This window comes from Monopterus albus, unplaced genomic scaffold, assembly GCF_001952655.1.
Source record: "Monopterus albus unplaced genomic scaffold, M_albus_1.0 scaffold45.1, whole genome shotgun sequence".
NCBI lineage: Eukaryota > Metazoa > Chordata > Actinopteri > Synbranchiformes > Synbranchidae > Monopterus > Monopterus albus.
In genome coordinates, this window is record NW_018127925.1 from 142632 (window position 1) to 160698 (window position 18067).

At 40.3% G+C, this 18067-nt stretch overlaps 1 protein-coding gene across 1 annotated transcript; it reads right to left on the reverse strand.

The window, feature by feature from the left end:
• Positions 1-5339: 5339 nt before the first annotated feature.
• Positions 5340-9523, reverse strand: LOC109960263 (mRNA decay activator protein ZFP36L1). Its single transcript, XM_020600232.1, is given in 3 exon segments — positions 5340-7552; positions 7555-8109; positions 9285-9523. Coding segments are annotated over 3 exon segments (1257 nt in total). The 5' UTR covers positions 9339-9523; the 3' UTR covers positions 5340-6904.
• Between the last annotated feature and the right edge of the window lie 8544 nt (positions 9524-18067).

Below are 18067 nucleotides of genomic sequence, written 5' to 3' on the forward strand. Positions count from 1 at the left end.
AACACCACTTGTGTATTTGCACTGTTTTGTGTGACTAAAAAAATCTTGATATAACTATGTGATACTGCAAGATGTGTAGATACTTTTGCACATTCAGTTTAACTTTTGATGCTTTTAGAATATGATTAAGAATATAATGTAAAAAAATACATTTTAATAGCACAAGAAATTATGCCACGAGAGACAGGGAAGAAACCCAACCTTTAATATTTCACTGATTATATCGTATAATGACCTTTCTTAAGAATAGCAACATATGATCATACTTTGTATATAAAGGGATATCTTTGGTCTCTTCTTTAAACAGTATTAATACAGCTGTTTAGAAAGTTTTCCACCTAGACTGAAACAAAGGCCACCCTTCACAAACTCCACCACAAAAGCAAAACTGGCTGATATAAAATGGTGTGAGGAGAGAAAGAGAATAACTTCGACTGCATTTCTAGGTCCCAATCAGCCTGTGACAACCTAAAATGGCTTCTGTGGTGCTTGGCCATGCTTTTTTAACTTGAAGAAGGAAACCCTGGTAATGTCATCAGGGTTATAATGGCTTGGATTTGGACATTTTTAACAGAAAGCCTATATTGAAACCTGGCAGCATGCAGTTTGGGAGGGTCTGTAGTATAGGATCTACTGATTTGGGAGCATGACCTGTGCTTGGTACTTCAAGTTAGGATACCTCAGCTTCTGTGGCATAGGTTTTAAACATAAAAAAGAAGTCTAACTTGTACACGTCCCCCAACTTCATGGAAGTGCAATACTTCACTGAAGTACCCCTTTAATATATTCTTAATTTAACTTTGGGGTAGCACACAAACGCTCCTACAGTTAGGAGGCCCTCAAGACAAGAATACTTGAATGAGCTCCAAGAAAAAGAGTTCAAGAAAAGTCAAATAAGATGCCTAGTTACAAGTAGACTGCCACTCTGTCCCTGCTGATTGGCATGGTGCGTTGTAAGTGACAGCAAGATATGTGGTTTTTGGAATTTCTATTCTATCTGTAGGAACGCTGTGAAAGAAGAAAACAGCCGGGAAAATTGAGTTCGGCGCCTGCATAAATGTGCAGCACCTGAGTATAGCCCACTCTTTTACCCATTTGCTTCAACCCATTAAACACTTAACCCAAATCTTCTCTGGAAAGAAGAAAAAAATCAGGAGGGATTAGAGAGAAAGCCTAGGAGGGGGATGAATTGTAGAAAGTTGGTGGAGGAGGAGATTGAGAGAGTGGGCTAGAGGAAAATGAGATGGAGAGAATGAAGATTCTCTACAGGAGGCTGGAAGGAAATGAAAGGCAGAAAAGATTAGTTTATTACAGGTGGGGGGGAGGAGGAAGCAGTGTAGCAAAAGAGAACAACAAAGAGGGTGTGATAGTGAGCAGAGGAAATGAAGAGGGTGTGAGAAGTTTCTTCTACTTAAATGTCTCACACACAGTACAACGTCGGGGGATCTGGAGACCGGCTCGTGGAACAGTGAAATCAAAGGCTGATGAGCTGTTTTGTACCACTCTACGTGGCCTCACTCCCCTTCCTCCTGCTTTACCCTGTATCACAATGTCACCAATGCACTTACAAAGATAAAACCAGCATTCATTCTCTCAAACTGATGACTTGCTACAATTCAGTGACATTGTCCTGGTAGACCGGCTGAAGTCTTTTGTAGTGTGACAAATGGACAGAATACTGATCTGGGTTAGGTTTTCCTCACACAGCTCATCGAGTTCACTTTAGTTGTTAGCAGAAGCAAACTGAAATCACTGATCGCAATTTAAAATCATTGTTGACCCCTGACAGTTTGAAAGTAGCCATTAAATTAAAATCAAATACTAAATTGGGGTTGTTAGGTATTTTTAGTCAGATAGATGTTGGATAGATACTTTATGTATTAGAAATGTTTAGTGGAGATAGGATGTCTAGTTAGACTGTTAAATGCTTAGTCATGCTTATGAGTTTCTACAGGGTACATCTGGTCAAGGATAACTAGAGAGAAGAGTTGATGACTGTCAGCAGACAGGGTGTTTAATATTATTATTATGACGTGTATAACTGTAGCCTTAGCCATAATATGTTCTTATGTTTAAGACACGACATGTTACTAGAGGTCGTGTGAGAATGTTTTTAGCTACACACCACTTAATCAACAGACACACACACATTGAGGTTGACGTTTCTGTGTAGTATGGGGTTAGCCCAACCAAAGGGATATAATGTATAGGCCTGGTGGGTTCAGGGTCTTTCATCTTACATCTGGCTGCGTGCAGGTTGGAGGTGCAAGATACCTGAGCGTGTAATGTTAATTTTACCTGTGATCCTTTGAATAAATCAGCACTGTTTTGAAGTTACTTGGACTGTCTTGTCTCTCAGAGTTAGCAATGGTAATAAGAACCATATCCTGCAGGGTCCACCTGGGACCTTTCTGTGTGGAGTTTGCATGTTCTCCCTGTGCTTGTGTGGGTTCTCTCCGGGTACTCCGGCTTCCTCCCATAGTCCAAAGACATGCAGCTTAGGTTGATTGGGGTCTCTAGATTGCCCATAGGAGTGTGTGTGTGGTTGCTCGTCTATGTGTTAGCCCTGCGATGGATTGGCGACCTGTCCAGGGTGTACCCCGCCTTCGGCCGATTGCCGGCCGGGATTGGCTCCGGCCCCCCCTGTGACCTGCATGCAGGGACTAAGCGGTAGAAAATGAATGAATGAATGAATAAATTGGGGTTCATAGTAGTAGCTAGCAGGCCAGTAAGAATTGATATTTTGATGGTGTTTACAATCCAGTCTATGGTAATTATTTATAAAAGCTTTGACCAAACTTTAATATTTGACTATTATTGGCCAGTATTTATATACTTTCATACTTTTCTCCTCATTTATATCTCTTTGGTTTTTGTATTCCAAAATAAACTTTAGTGTAAGAACAAATTAAAGCACTGACTGGCTCAAAAGGTCCATCTTATTTTCCTCACAGCATCCAAACTAATATTCAGGCAACCTGCACCTCACAAGATGCAGCCCACTTTCATCCTCTCAGCATCATCATATCCTCCTTATCCCGCAACTTCTTTTTCACAGCTTTTTATTTTCCTGCCCATGCTGTTTCCTTCCTCCACTCATGCGTAGGTAAGAGTGAGGCTCTTTCTCTCTCACACACATACAAACACAAACTTTGTCTCTCTGGGCCATATGTCGACCTGTGGTGGACCTGAATACAGCCATCTGCCTGCCTTTCCTATGTCCCACGGTGCCAGAGTGTGGGAGAATGTCTATCAAACACAATACAGCGCACACACACACACACAAACCATACGACACACATGCTTTAACCCCTTCACGGCTACTAATCACTCCCAGACATCCACCCCATCTTGTGTTAACAGTGACAAGATAATAGTGGTTGTGTGAGTGTGTAGGATGAAGGGGAGATTCCTGCAGGGTCATCTATGAGTGTGTATGTTTATCCCTGTTCTCTATTTATTAATTTTTTTCTTTTGTTGTGGGACACTGCATGAAAAAGTGAGTCATTTGATGCAGATATTCCTCACTAGGGTTAGGGCCTGTTATGTTTATCTTATGAATGTTCCAGGCTATCAGAGATCAATAATAAATATAGTTTGTTCTTATAAGGATTAAGTTGTGGCTTACCCTGCCAATGAAGCTCCTGCCCCTCCACAATTAATAGTAGGTGAAACTATTACGCAGTTCAGAAAGGCGAGGGGATGTATGTAACTGAAGGAAAAGAGGAACAAAGCGAGGGAGGAGAGATGGAAGCAGTGAAGGCGAAGGGAAATGGGTCAGAGTCAGGATCGGTCAGATTAAACCCCAAACAAAAGACTTCTTATCTCCACATGAAATCTTAGCAGCACCAGTGTCCTGCCATCCTACACCACAGGGGTTGAGACAGGCATAACCTGCATTCAGAAAATGTTCATCAGCCTCTAACCTTATTGAATCCAACTCATTCCTTTTTTTTTTTATCCTTCAAGATGTCACTTTAGTCAGCAGTGGTCACCATAGAAGATGTTCTCAATTTACTCTCTCCTCCTGTTTTTATCCGGAAAATGCTAAAGCCTGGAAGTATAAAACCTTTTTGACTTTTATTTACTCAGAAAGCAATCAGCACAATCTTCAAGCAGGCTTGTTGTGTTACACTCCTGAATAAATTGTAATCCAATAAGTCAGGCTAAAGAAGTTTCTGAATGCTATTTATACTGGACTTTTCCACATTATTATTTATTGTCCAGTGAAAACCACTGATTGGTGGCTCTTCGGATAACATGAAAACTTAAAAAAAAGATTAAAATCTGCTATATAAACAATTATAAAACACCACAAAGATTTAAACAAGACTATTTCATAAAAAAAAACCTGACATTTCATAAATATATTTGGGTGTTTACACTGGACATCAGTTATTTTTCTGGACAACACACAACGTCAGCCTAATGACTCAGTCTACACCCTGCATTGTAGGACGTCAACCTCAGAGCGACAGGAATGAGTTGTTTTACTTCTGACACGATACAGACAGTTAACATGAACGAGGCCACTGGGGAAGTGTGATCTACAATGAAAACCATAAATTGACGGTTCACTGGTTTCCTGCTTCCTTCCTGTACCTTGCATCTACGTTGTCACATGTGGGAACAGTGTTGCAAACTTATAACAGAAGAAACTACTACTAGTGGTGGAAAGTAACTAAGTACATTTACTCAAGTACTGTACTTAAGTACAATTTGAGGTATCTGTACTTTGGGTATTTTCAGTTTGTTACTTCATACTTTGACTTGACTACATTTTAGAGGTAAATATTGCACTTTGTAACTCCACTACATTTATGCCCTTAGTTACTTTACATACCCAGATTAATACAAAAAAAACAAAACAGTACAAGACCTCACTGATTTGTGCTGGAAAATTCCCAAGCTACCCTACAGTAATTCAAATTAAATGCAAACAAGCTAGTTCAAACCAGCTGCAACATTAAATGTGATGTAAACATTAACTCAAATACAATAATATGATATACAGGAATGTGAACTGTGCCATTATGCATGAGTCAATTTAGTACTTTATTTTGATGCCAATACGTTTGTACTTCTTCTACTTAACATTTTTAAAGCTGTTGTACTGTTACTTTTACTTAAGTAAAGGATCTGGGTATTTCTTCCAGTACTGCCTACTACAGTTAGAAAGTTGACAAGCACACACCCAAATCTCATAACTCCCGCACTAGCAACTCCATACAAGGTGTCTTTGTAAAGAATAAACTAAAATCCTAAACAGGTGAATTTAAAAAAACCAAAACTTTATTTCCAATACAAAAAAGCAAAAGAAACCCAAATATATTAAACTTGATACAAGCATTAACAACTCAGTCATCTATAAATATGTTAAAATAAATTAAAGAAATTAATTTACTAAAGATCATCGCCTTTAACACTAAATACGTTGATGAAAAGGTAAATTTAAATAGACCAGTAACAGCATGGCGTCTGTTCTCCTAACCAACTACATACAAAACAGGAGAGTAACATCTCTAAAACACTAAGCATACTTAACCTTAGCCTACAGTGTGCTGCCTCTAGCTCAGTAAGGAAACGAACCTGGGAGCACACTACTAGTAGAGGTGACCAGGAAGCTACACATTCTCAATAGTAAGAATTAATACTGAATGACAGAGATTGAACAATGTGGGGTGAGAGCCATGAAAACGAATATGCATCAAAAGATAACAGCAGTGCTTCCGGCAGGTGAGGGAGGACGAATATCCCACACTCCTGGGAATGAGCACCATGTGTTTTAGGAAACATGGCCTCACAAAAAAACAAAAAACAAAAAAACAACTGGACTCTCAGGAGGTATTCACTAGACTTCCTTAAACTTTACTTCTGAGCCAAGTGCACTGCAACTCAAGCTGTGCTCAACTCATGTTAAATTACACAGCAAGATGCAAAATGTGGCCTCATTTATGTTTTTGTCCATCATCGACCCGGTCTAGGTCTATTTTTTGCAGTTACTTCCATGTCGTTTCTCCAGTTACCAAGTCACAGAGTTAACAATGTCAATAACATGAGATTTGAAAACATATGATAAAGCCCACTTGGCTTTTACTGGAGACAGTTTCTCATTAATGCAACAAGAGAACATTAGTAGTAGTTTTAACAGTGAGACCTGAACATACAGTAGCTTAACATGACTAAAAAAAAAAAAAGACTCACACCCCTCCTTGTCCCACTAACAGCCTAGCAAATTTTAGTTCAACGCTGTAACATGACCTGTTAACGCTACAGGCACTTACGCGGTTTAAAAATGTAACATTCAGGTTCAAGGCCAGTGATCTAAACATAACCTCAGACTGTAGTTATGAGAAAAACAATTTCACCAGCTTATAAAACACAATACCGTGTACTGTTAACGGAAATGCAACAACTCCTAAATATAGGTCACATTGTTCATTTATCCCACCATAATCAAAACACACATCTTTGGCTTTATCACATTCTTTACATTGCTCAGGAGAAGCTGATAAAGGAACAGTGAACGGCTCGAGTCAAGCTGCCAATTACACTGATTACAATCATCTTTTTTGCCCTGTCAGAAAACCATTTTGATAAAGCATCAAATGATTCCAGCACAGTTAAACTCCTATCTTGATATATATACCTTTTTGGTGGTGACACTTTTATTTTTACCATCACTGTGGCTTCCCTTACACACATGACGGTCACATTTTAACACCACAAATCTGATAAGATAACCTCTGAGTGTTCTGAGTCAGTCCCTTCTTTATTTTGATGTCACACAGATGCACAAAATATTTGAGGTGTCGGTCCAGTGCCTGTCCATGAGGGGGGAAGTGTCTAGATGTCTAGTGTATGAGCATTATGTGTGCTTGATATGCGAACGCTGCTGTGCAGCCTAAAGGCAGATCCCAGTAGCATCCTCAGGAACAGAGAGCTGACTGAACACTGCCAGGCGTTTGCCGTTTCCTTCATTACTGCCAACACATGATTCAGAGCCACTGAGTGAGCTAGTGGAGCTGCTTCCATCCTGGTCCTGGTCTGACAGAGAGGTGTAAGATAGGGAACGGGCACCCAGAGGCCCTGAAAAGACTCCAGCAGCGCAGGGACTCTGCCTCAGGGAGGCAGTCGGGGACAGCCCACATGGAGAGCAGCCAGAGTCTGGGGAAGGCAAGAATGGAGAGCGTGGATCTGTTGAAGTTACCTGGCCCACAGGAGGTTGGTACTGGTGAGCAGGGGAGGCCTCAAAGGCAGAGTCCATCTCTTGGAAGGCATGAGAGAGGAGGTCAGTAATGTCTGGGCTGGAAGGAGGAGAGGCCAAGGGAGCACATGTGAAAGAGGGAGTGGAAGGAGGAGGTGGATGAGCAGTAAAAGCGGGTTGGAGGATTTGCTGGGGAGCAGACGGAAACCCAGCAAAACTAAAGCTCTGTCTCATAAGAGGAGGTCTGTGTGAGCGGGAGGCAGCAGGTGGCTGTGGTGGAATGCTTGAGGCGAGGGACGAGGAACGACAGAAGGAATGTTTCTTTTCTTCCTCACTGTTGTGGACAAAGTGATGGTGTGAAAAGTACGACACGGCTCAGTTTTGTATTTCGGATGTCTGTTAAGATCCCGTAGCTCCTCTGGCCCGTGGGCAAACTGGCATTTCCCACCATACTTGCACAAGCCATTCTCAGTGAAAGATCGACATAGTTCAGTCTTATAGCGTGATGAGGAAGAGGAGGTGGACGAAGAAGAGCTAGTGTTCAGTGTAGTGGGGGTGATGTCACTTAGGGAGTGCTTTATATCAGTCATAGGCCAGCCTAGACTTGTTGCTGTGGTGCTGCTGGTCTCTACCATGCTGATGGAGCGCTGGGCAAGGAAGCCTGACTTTCCCCAGTGGGAGGGTTTAGCCAGCTGGCAGAGCAGCGGGCTTTCTGACTGCTGCCCCCATGGACTGGAAGTCAGAAACACACTGTCTGAAGGATCAGTGGGGAGGCATGAGAGAGACGAGAAGGAAAAAGATGTATTGCCACGTGGCTGACCAATGTAGCCTGGTGTTCTCATCGCCAGATTGAGAGATGACAGCGGTCTGTTTGGCTCCCTCAGGTCGAGATTCAGTAACTGCTGTATAAGGAAAAGACATAACATTGGACCTTAAGACCATGCATTTTTTCATTAACCTTTGTTTTTTTTTCTTTTTTTTAATCTCCACAGCATGTTCTTTACCCAGTGACTGTAAAAAATGTTTTCAATGCAGTCAGAAATGACTGAACACTTAATGCACTGATGTGCTATGGAGCAACACTTGGAGGCCAGGATGCAACTGTGTTCAGTTTCCACAGTTAAGTTAGTCCAAGTCTGGCAAATACAAAATACTGTAGAGAGGTAGTTAAACCCCTGATGTGCTTAACTACAGATCAGTTATCTGCCAACTAGCAACAGCAGCAATGCTGAACTGAAATTATAATGAAGTGGCTGCCATTTGAGAATCTGCAATGTGATCTATGCCCCATAGTTGTTATTCTGTTCAGACGTACTAGACTGAACTATTAATGATCTCTTTAAGCCCAAATTAACAAGAGGTTTAAGAAAAAAAGTTCTGCTAATCTGCATCTTTTCTGGTGGTGAGGCAGGATACAGGATGCGGCAGCAGCACCCTGCAGACTGTCCTTGTAGTAAAGTTGCAATGAGATTATAGTAAACACTCTAATCTAAAGAGTATTACACAGCGTGCTGCTACTTACTAGCACCCAGTGAGATAAACACCACTCCATGGTATCAACACACCTTAAACACCATAACTGATGACTTCTAGTTGTTTCAAGCATTAAAAGTTGGTGTTTTGATTCAACTTGTTGGTATTGCACACCGTCAATATGCCACCAACTTGATTTGAAAGAACCCGTCGTGATAAAGCACTAATTATTTATGGCTAAACCCCAAAGTTAGTTAGCTTAACTCGGTTACTAAAGTGAGACAGTTTAATGGGCTAATGGTGTTATGGTGAATCCTAACACCAACTTCAACAACGTTCCTATTTTGTGACAAGTAAGCTGTGACTCCAGACTAAGTTTAAGAGCACATAAAATTGTACACCAATAAATCCACTAACTGTTAGTTGACAATAAAAAAAACCCACGAACTTTTCAGTTAACTTAAAAAGACACGAGAACATGAAGAGAGCAACAACGTGAAGTTAGCAGCGCAGCTAGCTAGCTAGCTAGCACGACCCCCACCCCTCCGACCAGCAAACTTTCGCTCCACTCTGCTACTCAACTTTCTTCACGCTCTTTGTTTACCTTGCACATCATCTCCTCCAGGTCAGCGAATTGGTTGAGAGGATAAGATGGCATTTTACTGAGTATGCAAAACTTTAGTCCAATCCCGTCTGCCCCCGCAGAGATACTCGTGGGCAAGTCGCTGGCATGAGTTTCAGAAGTTTCTAGCTGCGTATGTGGTGCGAAACAAGCCCGACACCCAGACCACGCGTGAATTTAAAACCTGCTGCTAGCCACTCCCACGAGGCAGCCCGAAGTTGTTTTCACCAGCACTACCCGCATGGGTTAAAAGTACCTCTATTTAACCATACTTTATCCCTTAAACACAGATAACATTATGATCCCAGTTACTGCATGGCAGCCTAAGTGAATAAATGAATGAAAGGTAATGGCAAATTAACTTAGCAAACACAGACCATGGTTTTTCTTAGATATATCACTATAGAGGAATATCATAATAGGGATTTTTATTTTGGATTTGCTGAAAAATAACCATAAACCGTGTTCCATAAGGATTTTGCCTTGATATCACTGGTTTAGTCTCATCTCATATTAATGTGTATGCAGATGGAGTAATATCATTATTGCTATCAAATAATCAGGACTAAAGCAATTTGCACTTTTAGCCATAAATAGTGTCTCATAATTGTGTCTTCTGGCACATGATCATAAAGTTCTTACCTTAAAAATGCTTTTGTCAAATGATTTTAGGTCAGATAATGGCTATATAAACTCACATGGCCCTGCTAAAACAAGTTTAAGTTACAAAGCAGAAAGAGTCACAAGAAACAGGAAGCAGACAAATACCTGCAAGAAAAGGCAACCAAAAGGTCTAATAAAGGAAGACAGCTAGAAGATGGGAGGACTGAACATGTGGGTGGAAAATGCAGTATGGAGACAGCCTAGCACTATGAGCTAGACAAGGAGGAGCGAAGTGTTTGATTTGTGTAGATGTGTGAAAATTTCCACTGCAGAGCTGATACCTGACAGTCCCCCCACACAAAACATATGTGCAAATACAGGTTGGTCCCTCTATTTTTGGTAAGATGGAAAATGTCAAAGTAAAAATGTATTTCCCTAAATTCACCAAAGACCTTTGACTAATCAGAACCCAACTTATAACCCTAAACCAAAATGCACTGACAATAAAGGCCTCATTTTCCCGGCATCACTGGTAAAGATATTTGGTCCATAAAATGATAGAACTTCAAGAGCACACAAAGGTCTACGAGGAGTGAAGCTGTCACATCTCTGGGACTGTAGGAAGATTGTGACAGCATGCACACTAGCCTGACAAATTGGCAAACATTTGGCCGCAACTACAGGAAAAAAAAGCAGCTTTCACTTTGTTCTTTACAGCTTACTGGTTTTAAAGACCAGAAACCTGAATGGATGAGTACAAGGCGTTAGAATTAAAGCAATAATTGCACACTCTTGAGCTGATTTCTGATTTTTTTTTCATGATCTAAAACCCTACTGAAATGCATTAAAGTTTATAAAGAGAGTAATGCTGCGGATGTGCAGCCCGTGTGTTTAAAATGCTCAGCCCCCACACTGAGAAAAAGTCTGAAGGTCTTGAAAAAAGCTCGTCCCTTTTAAAAAGATGAGTTCAGCTGAGAACAAAGCCTGCCGAAAAGCTTTGTTTAGGTCCAGCCAAGTGGTCATTAAGTGTGTGTTTGTGTGTGTATACATGCCTGTGCGTGCTTGACAACCTCCCAACCCCCAGGACTGTGATGATGTAATAGTATAAGTTCTCTCTACTACTCTACAACCTGATAGTTGTCCCAGTTAGCTGTGGTTTGACTTGGGTGATTTGTATGTGAAGATGAAATTGTCTCTTCACATGTGTAGTTGCCCATCAGTCAAGACTGGTGTTGTTAAAATATGACTCATGGGTCATAAGCTCTGATGTTATGACTCATAACACTTTTGTTTTTGTTGTTGTTCTCCTTTTACTTTCAAAATTGCCACAAAGATGTTCCTATTGAAAATGTCCATTCTAATGTTCTAAAGGAAAGTTGCTGTATCATTCTGCTATATCACATTGCATTGAGATCCAATTAAGATGGACTGCAGTGCTCACCTATAGCTTCAGAATGCATCCCACATGCATCTGGAATGACCTTTTGAAATCGGATTTCACTTCCTCGCTCACATTTTCTCTCACTGTTAGGAAACCGACCACATCTGAATTAAAAAAAAAGACACATTGAGTGTTGCTATGGTTACTTCTTGTCTACTGTGCATTACAAATAAAAGAAGGTACATTCATGCTGTATAGGTAAACAATTTAGTTTTAGATTGTGCACACACTGAAAAGTTGGCTACGCTCTTCTTCAGTGCGGTCAAGAATGCTTTTGCGCTCCAACTGCATGTGGCTCAGTTGGAAAGTATTTTTAGGGCATTTTGCCTTCAAATTTCCAAACCATCTACAAATATGATATGAGGATCCCAGTGTACATTCTGACTGTGTTCACTCTTACATTTAAAGCTGCTCACTTCTAATCATTTGGTCCAATGTGTGTTTAATGCCAACAGTGAACAAGGCCTATTTACACTGTGACTGACCTTTGAGTGCTAACCCAGACATCAGACAGTGCCCTAATTAGTTCTCCATCTTGAGGGATTGGCTCTGTGCGTTTGTTTTTTACCCCAAGATGAAGACCACCATGGTGATCAACAAGCCATTAGCAAGATGTCAACAGCATGAGTGCCATGAGGTATAAGCAGACCCTTTGGTTAATTTGGTTATGTAAATAAATGTTATCTATAAACAAGCTATCTGGTTGGCCAGTTGAGTTTCTTCTGGGTGAGTTGGGGATTAGTGAGAGTGGGGTTTGAAGGAAAAGGGGGAGGGGAGAGGGGAGGAGGGAGGAGAGAGGTTTGAAAGAGAGTTCTTACTTCTTGATGAGTCCAGCTGGGCTAGTGGGCTTTTGAAGAACAATGAGCTCTATGAGCTGCAGAACCAACTAACAAACTAATGGCCTGCCCTCCATGACTCTATACCCCCTCCAAACACACACACACACACGTTGTGTTTCCACCATTTCAGGGAACATTACATTGACTTCCGTTCATTTCTGGGAGACGTTCCCTTGCTTTGTGTCCCCATAAGGATGTGGAGTTCCCACAGTGTGACTGTGTAAACAGATTTACGTCCCCACACATGACTATAACAGGCCACACACACACACACACACACACACACACACACACACTATGGAAATAACAGGGTGATGAAGGAAAGAGCTGGGGGTGAGGGAGAGGGACCAAGGGCCAGGATTGTGGGCTATTTAAAAAAAAAAAAACAGGGAAAATGAGATGGAGAAAAAGAGGAAGGTACTGAAGGTGGGGGATCAGAGGCAAGAGATGGTTTGCAAGACTGGCTTCATACAGAAAAATGTTTATCTACAAATGTGGGTTTAATCAACCAGATACATAAAGATGTGTCCTGGAACACATTAATTTGCTTTGTCACATAATCACCTTGCAGTGAAATAGTTAGTCAAGTCATTAGGTAAGGATTTGCTGGTTCAATGTCGGTTTGATTAGAGGAAGACTGACAGAGTTGACATTACACTGTGAGGTTCGAATGACTGTAGGGCGCCACTGTTGAACAGCTTATCTGACAAGATGTTTTTGAAGAAATGGGATGAAACACTGAAGTAGTTCACGTATTCTTAGAAATATTTTACAGAACTCTTGATGAATGAATACTGGAACATGTTTCCATTAACAGGAAGAATGTGTAGCTGGTTAATCTGTAAAAACATCATCACCAGTGCGTGAGTGGGAATCTGTAGACAAGTTACAAAGTAAACCAGTTGTATTATAGCATCATTTGTTGTGTGTGTTTGTCTTAGAGAGTGACACATGCACACACACTTGCACACTCAACCTATTGAAACTGCTATGATTAAGTGAAGTCATTCCTCTACAGCCTCACACTGGCTTCTTCAGATAAGAGGCTGCAGTGAAGTAATGAAGAGACGGGAGGAGAGGTCTGTAGGCCTGATGAACATCTGCTCCTTCATTCATCCCTTTTCTTCTACCCCCTCCTCATCATCTTCCTTCTTTCATAATGTACCCCCTGCCCTTTTCTCACGTGCTTTGTGTGTGTGTGTGTGTGTGTGTGTGCATGTGTGTGCATTTATGCATGTTGGTGCTTACAGAGAGCCTTTGGGATTCACAGAGAGAGTTTGGGAATCTGGAAGAGTGTCCCTGACCATGAAATTTTGGAAAATTAAAGCTATTATCCTCAGTCTAAGTATCATTTCATGTCATCAAATGCAAGCTTGTTGTTTGTCATTGATATGAACAAGCAGTGTTATCCTGCAAAGCTTGGCATGACTGAAAGGACAGCATAGACAAACAAAGGTAAAGCAGTTAAATGATGTGATACATATATTATGATTTTAACATGAAGACATGACTGTTAACTGATGAATAAACATGACAACCAGAGTAACAGCATTGGAATGTTCATTTATGCATACATGTATAACAACAATGACTGTCTCATGGTTCAGTTTTATGCACACACACACAAACACACAAACACACATGCACAGACATCCAGAAATGCCGCACAGTTAGGGTTCTGCTCACAGGGTAAAGGTCATAACCTAACCTTTGACCTCTAACTTCACGCACCCTCTTTCTCCTCCTCTCCTGTCCACTGGAAGTCATTCCTGTGGATTCAATTAGAAGGGTAGAGAGAAGGAGAGCAGAAGAGATGGATAAAGAACGTGCAAAAACAAGAAAAGTGTGACATATGTCTGCAGAAAGACTAGCGTGGAAAATGAGAAATATTAAGGGTGGGGGGCATGGAAGAGAGTTAAGAATTTTGTTCAGTGATCTCATTTGTTCTGTAGAAATATAAAAGCAGTCAGCAGTTTGTGTTTGGTTGGACATCTTGGTTCCCACAACAGACATTATGAGGCATGCTATATATGGTAATTATAATCTTGCATTGTCTTGACTAGCTTTGATATTTTATTTTGTTTCCCGCTTTGGGAAGGTCTATTTTCTGTTTCAACATGATAAATATCCCTGTTCACAAAGCCAGGTCCACCAAGAAATCTTATTTTGTTTTTGAGTTTGGTGTGGAAGAACATCTTTGGGGTGAGCTGGGACACTGTGAGGCAGGCCCTGTTGCCCAACAACAGAGCCATTACTGAAAATGAAGGCTGTTATAGTAGCAAACCAATACCTACAGCTTGGGAATGAGATGCTCAACACTCCATACTTTGTTTGGGTGACCACACTGTAATGCAATTTAATACTTAAGCCAAGGAAAGAGCAAGGCTGACTGTACCGCTGGCCATTTAAATCACAGATTATTACTCCTTTTTATTTACAACCTTGTTAAAAGTGTGTGTTGAGCTCACATTGTTTGAGAGTGACATAGAGCCAGAGGAGGACCTGTATGTTTACATCTTGAATGATCATGCCAGTTGGGAATTTGCTGCATTCTACTGCCCACTGCTGGATTAATGTATAATTACAAGCCTCCACTCGGCCACTAGATGGCGGTATCATCTGCTCTGTGCAGTGAGCTCATTAGATACATTTATAAGGGCGGGACACAAAAATGTCACAGGACTGCTTTTGATAATGAAGTGGCTACTGAGCCTTAATGAGGAATGTCGACTCTGTACACACAGTACTTTTATTGTAAAGAGTCTCATCTCCACTTTGGGAAGCTATAAAGAACATGTGCAGATGAGGAGTTTAAACAAAATGTAGTTGAGTAATACATGCACCTTTTAAATGATCATACAAAGTGACTTATTTGTCACAAAAAAGTTGCTGTGTTAAACATTATTAGAATTGTGAGTGGCGATTCATGTACATCGTATGTAAAGATACTGTCACAGTGAATTGGAATGAATTTCATAAAAACAATATGTAAGTAAAACATAACAATCTTATGATCCTTCTGTTTGTCTGATTCTCCACTGAGGGGAGCTGTTGCACTATTTCCACATTAGTTTGATTGACCCCACTAAGTGAATTAGATGAATATGGCCTATTCTCTTCCTGTAAAAAGAAATGAGAAACACATCTGCATCTGTTACTTTGGACTGAATATGTGTGTTTCTTCATACAACTATGCAAATGAAACAAACACAGTTGTCTGAGTCACACAGAGTGAACTAGGGACAAGGGAGGGAGCCAGTGCTGCCAGGGGAACTAGTACAACCCCAGTCCCTGGAAGCCAGCCACACAACAGTGTGTGTGTTGTATGTGTGTGCACTAAGCAGCAGTTCCTGGAGATCCTCCTGAACCCAAAACAAAACAAACAGCCAAATCTTTGTTTTATCAATTGTTGTTTCATTAGGAGATGGCTTATCAGTTTGTAAGCCTCATGTGTGACCAGAAGAAACAACAGAGACCTAAAAATGTATTTCCTTCAGCAAAAATAATAAAAAAAATATATATATAAGGAAAGTGATTAGAGATTTCCACTGAAGGATCATATATCTCAAAATCCAGTTTTACTATCTGTGATCAAACTTAAGCAAAACCTATGAGTCATAAGAAAAACATTTTAATGAGGGGAAAAATAGTCTTGATGTTTTAAATCAATAGCAGGAACATACTGAGACAGATGAAGAAATGGGAATACAGACAAAGTGTTATGATAGATAATTCAGTTTTTGGAGTATGGTTTTAAAAATCAAAAAAGCTAAAAACAATACAAGTACATGTTTGAGTGCCTGTGTGCTTGCATGTGAAAGAGACAAAGAGAGAGATTGTGAGTGAGGTGTGTGCATTTGAAATATTGAACCTTGAAAAAAATGTGACCACATAAAACCACATAATTTGAACAGTTGTCCTAGTAAAAAAAAATCCTGCCAAAGGGAGACTTTACTTTAACTCTGATGTTAAAAAGTAATTACAACAAGTTAGTATAAGCCTACTTTAGTAAAATTTCTGAAGAAATTGATTGTTTCCATAGCTGCTTCACACAGCTGACAACAGTCTGACAGAGGAAAAGGATCAATGACGTCAAAAGACAGAGTGCAGACTGATATCAGGTGTTTAGATACTGAAACACAGACAAATGCGGAACAAGCGTCATCGGGAGCTGTGTTGCGACACATTTATGTGTTGAAGCTGTTCTTGTTACAACTGAAAGAGAACAAGAATGTTGAATATTTAAGATAAAGGTTAGGTCAAACAATATTTAATCCAGTTAGATCTCAGGCAATTCATTTGGTAACTTGATGAGAGGAAACTGATAATGAAGAAAGTACGGGGGTGTTTGTTGTTTATCAGATTACATGTAATAAAAGATGTCTGTTTAAACCTCAGTCTGTAAACCCTGCAGTTAACAGATGTGTTAAATCCCTGAAGACAACTTTTTTTTAAAACAAGAGCATCATTTTAACACTTTGAGTAAATAAAATCAAATACATAAAAACAGCTGAATTTTGTTTGACATTGTTCTGTTGTGAACTAGATGGCTAGAATAGTCAGAGTGAATTTGTTGTAAGTAATGTGTTCATCTTAATTTTGATGTAAAGCAAGCAAGACATTTACATTAACGATGTATAACACATTTTAATGAACGGGTCTTAATGTTTCTGCGAGACTGTCCTCCTGTAAATACGACAGTAGGCTATGCATCGTGCCAGCAGGTTATTATGATGAATTGTTGCAAGTTATAGTTTGACGACATCGAGCGACTGTATGAATTAAAACACATTTAAAGGTGTAAGTAGTATAATGTGTTTTAGAGAAGCACAAAGTCTGCATTAGCAGGAGGTTGTGGGGGGTGGCTAGGTATACAAAACACAAGAAAGCCAAGTTCAATTCCAGTGTGTGGCTGGTGTTTATCAAAGTTTTTGTTCTTAAACGTATCAACATGTTTTTCCCCTATATGTAACCAAGTGGGTTTTTCTGCCTGAACCTAACCAAGCAGTTTTTGTGATGGTTTTGTAATCATTGCGTCATATTTCTGAAAGTTTACGACAGTTCCTGTAGCTTGCTGCTGGCTAGCATGATAGCTAGCCTTGTGTTTATAGCTGTTTCCATGACTAATCTATAATACTGGTAGTGCCACGTGTGTTGTCGTCAGTGTTGGCGGAATTGCATACGACCTTATGAGTCGTATAGGTTTGAGGACTTGCTGGTTTCTGCCATCTAAAACATTACTGTATACGCTTCAAAATTATTATATGTAAGTGTTCATACAGTCTTATGCCTGGGTGAAGCTTTTGTGGTGTGGTCATCATAAGGCTAACTTTGGTTGAGCTAGCTTGTGTGTATGCCATGTGTGTTTATGTATGCATACTTGTGTGCCCATATTCAGTGTTTGGCTCTATTCCTATCCAGACAGAAGTAGGGCAGCAGATTTTGCAATAAATTTTCTGCTGGAGTGTATGTTTATAACTCCCTCAGAGCAATTCCCAGAGCTGTTTTACTACTGTCACATTCCAACCTCTATTTATGTGGGTTGTTGAGAGGTTTATGTGAATATATTGTAGACTTTGTTTGAACTTCACTTCGCACCATGAGAGCTTTGTGTGTACACTGTGGCAAGATATTCTTTATACATAATTTTAATGGAGTGTGTGTGTGTGTATGTTTGTATGTGTCAGAAATTATCTGGAGAGAAAACATTTTATCCCAAGTCGAATACTATAGGAGTACTTTCTGTGAGTAGCTCCATACAAATGAATGTGTGCCAAAGGATGATTCCCAGTCTGTAAATTCTCAGCCTGCACTTATCCCCCTGTATCCAGGCAACAGCTCATAATATTGATAAGTGAGCTTGATCAGAGGGATACAGATGA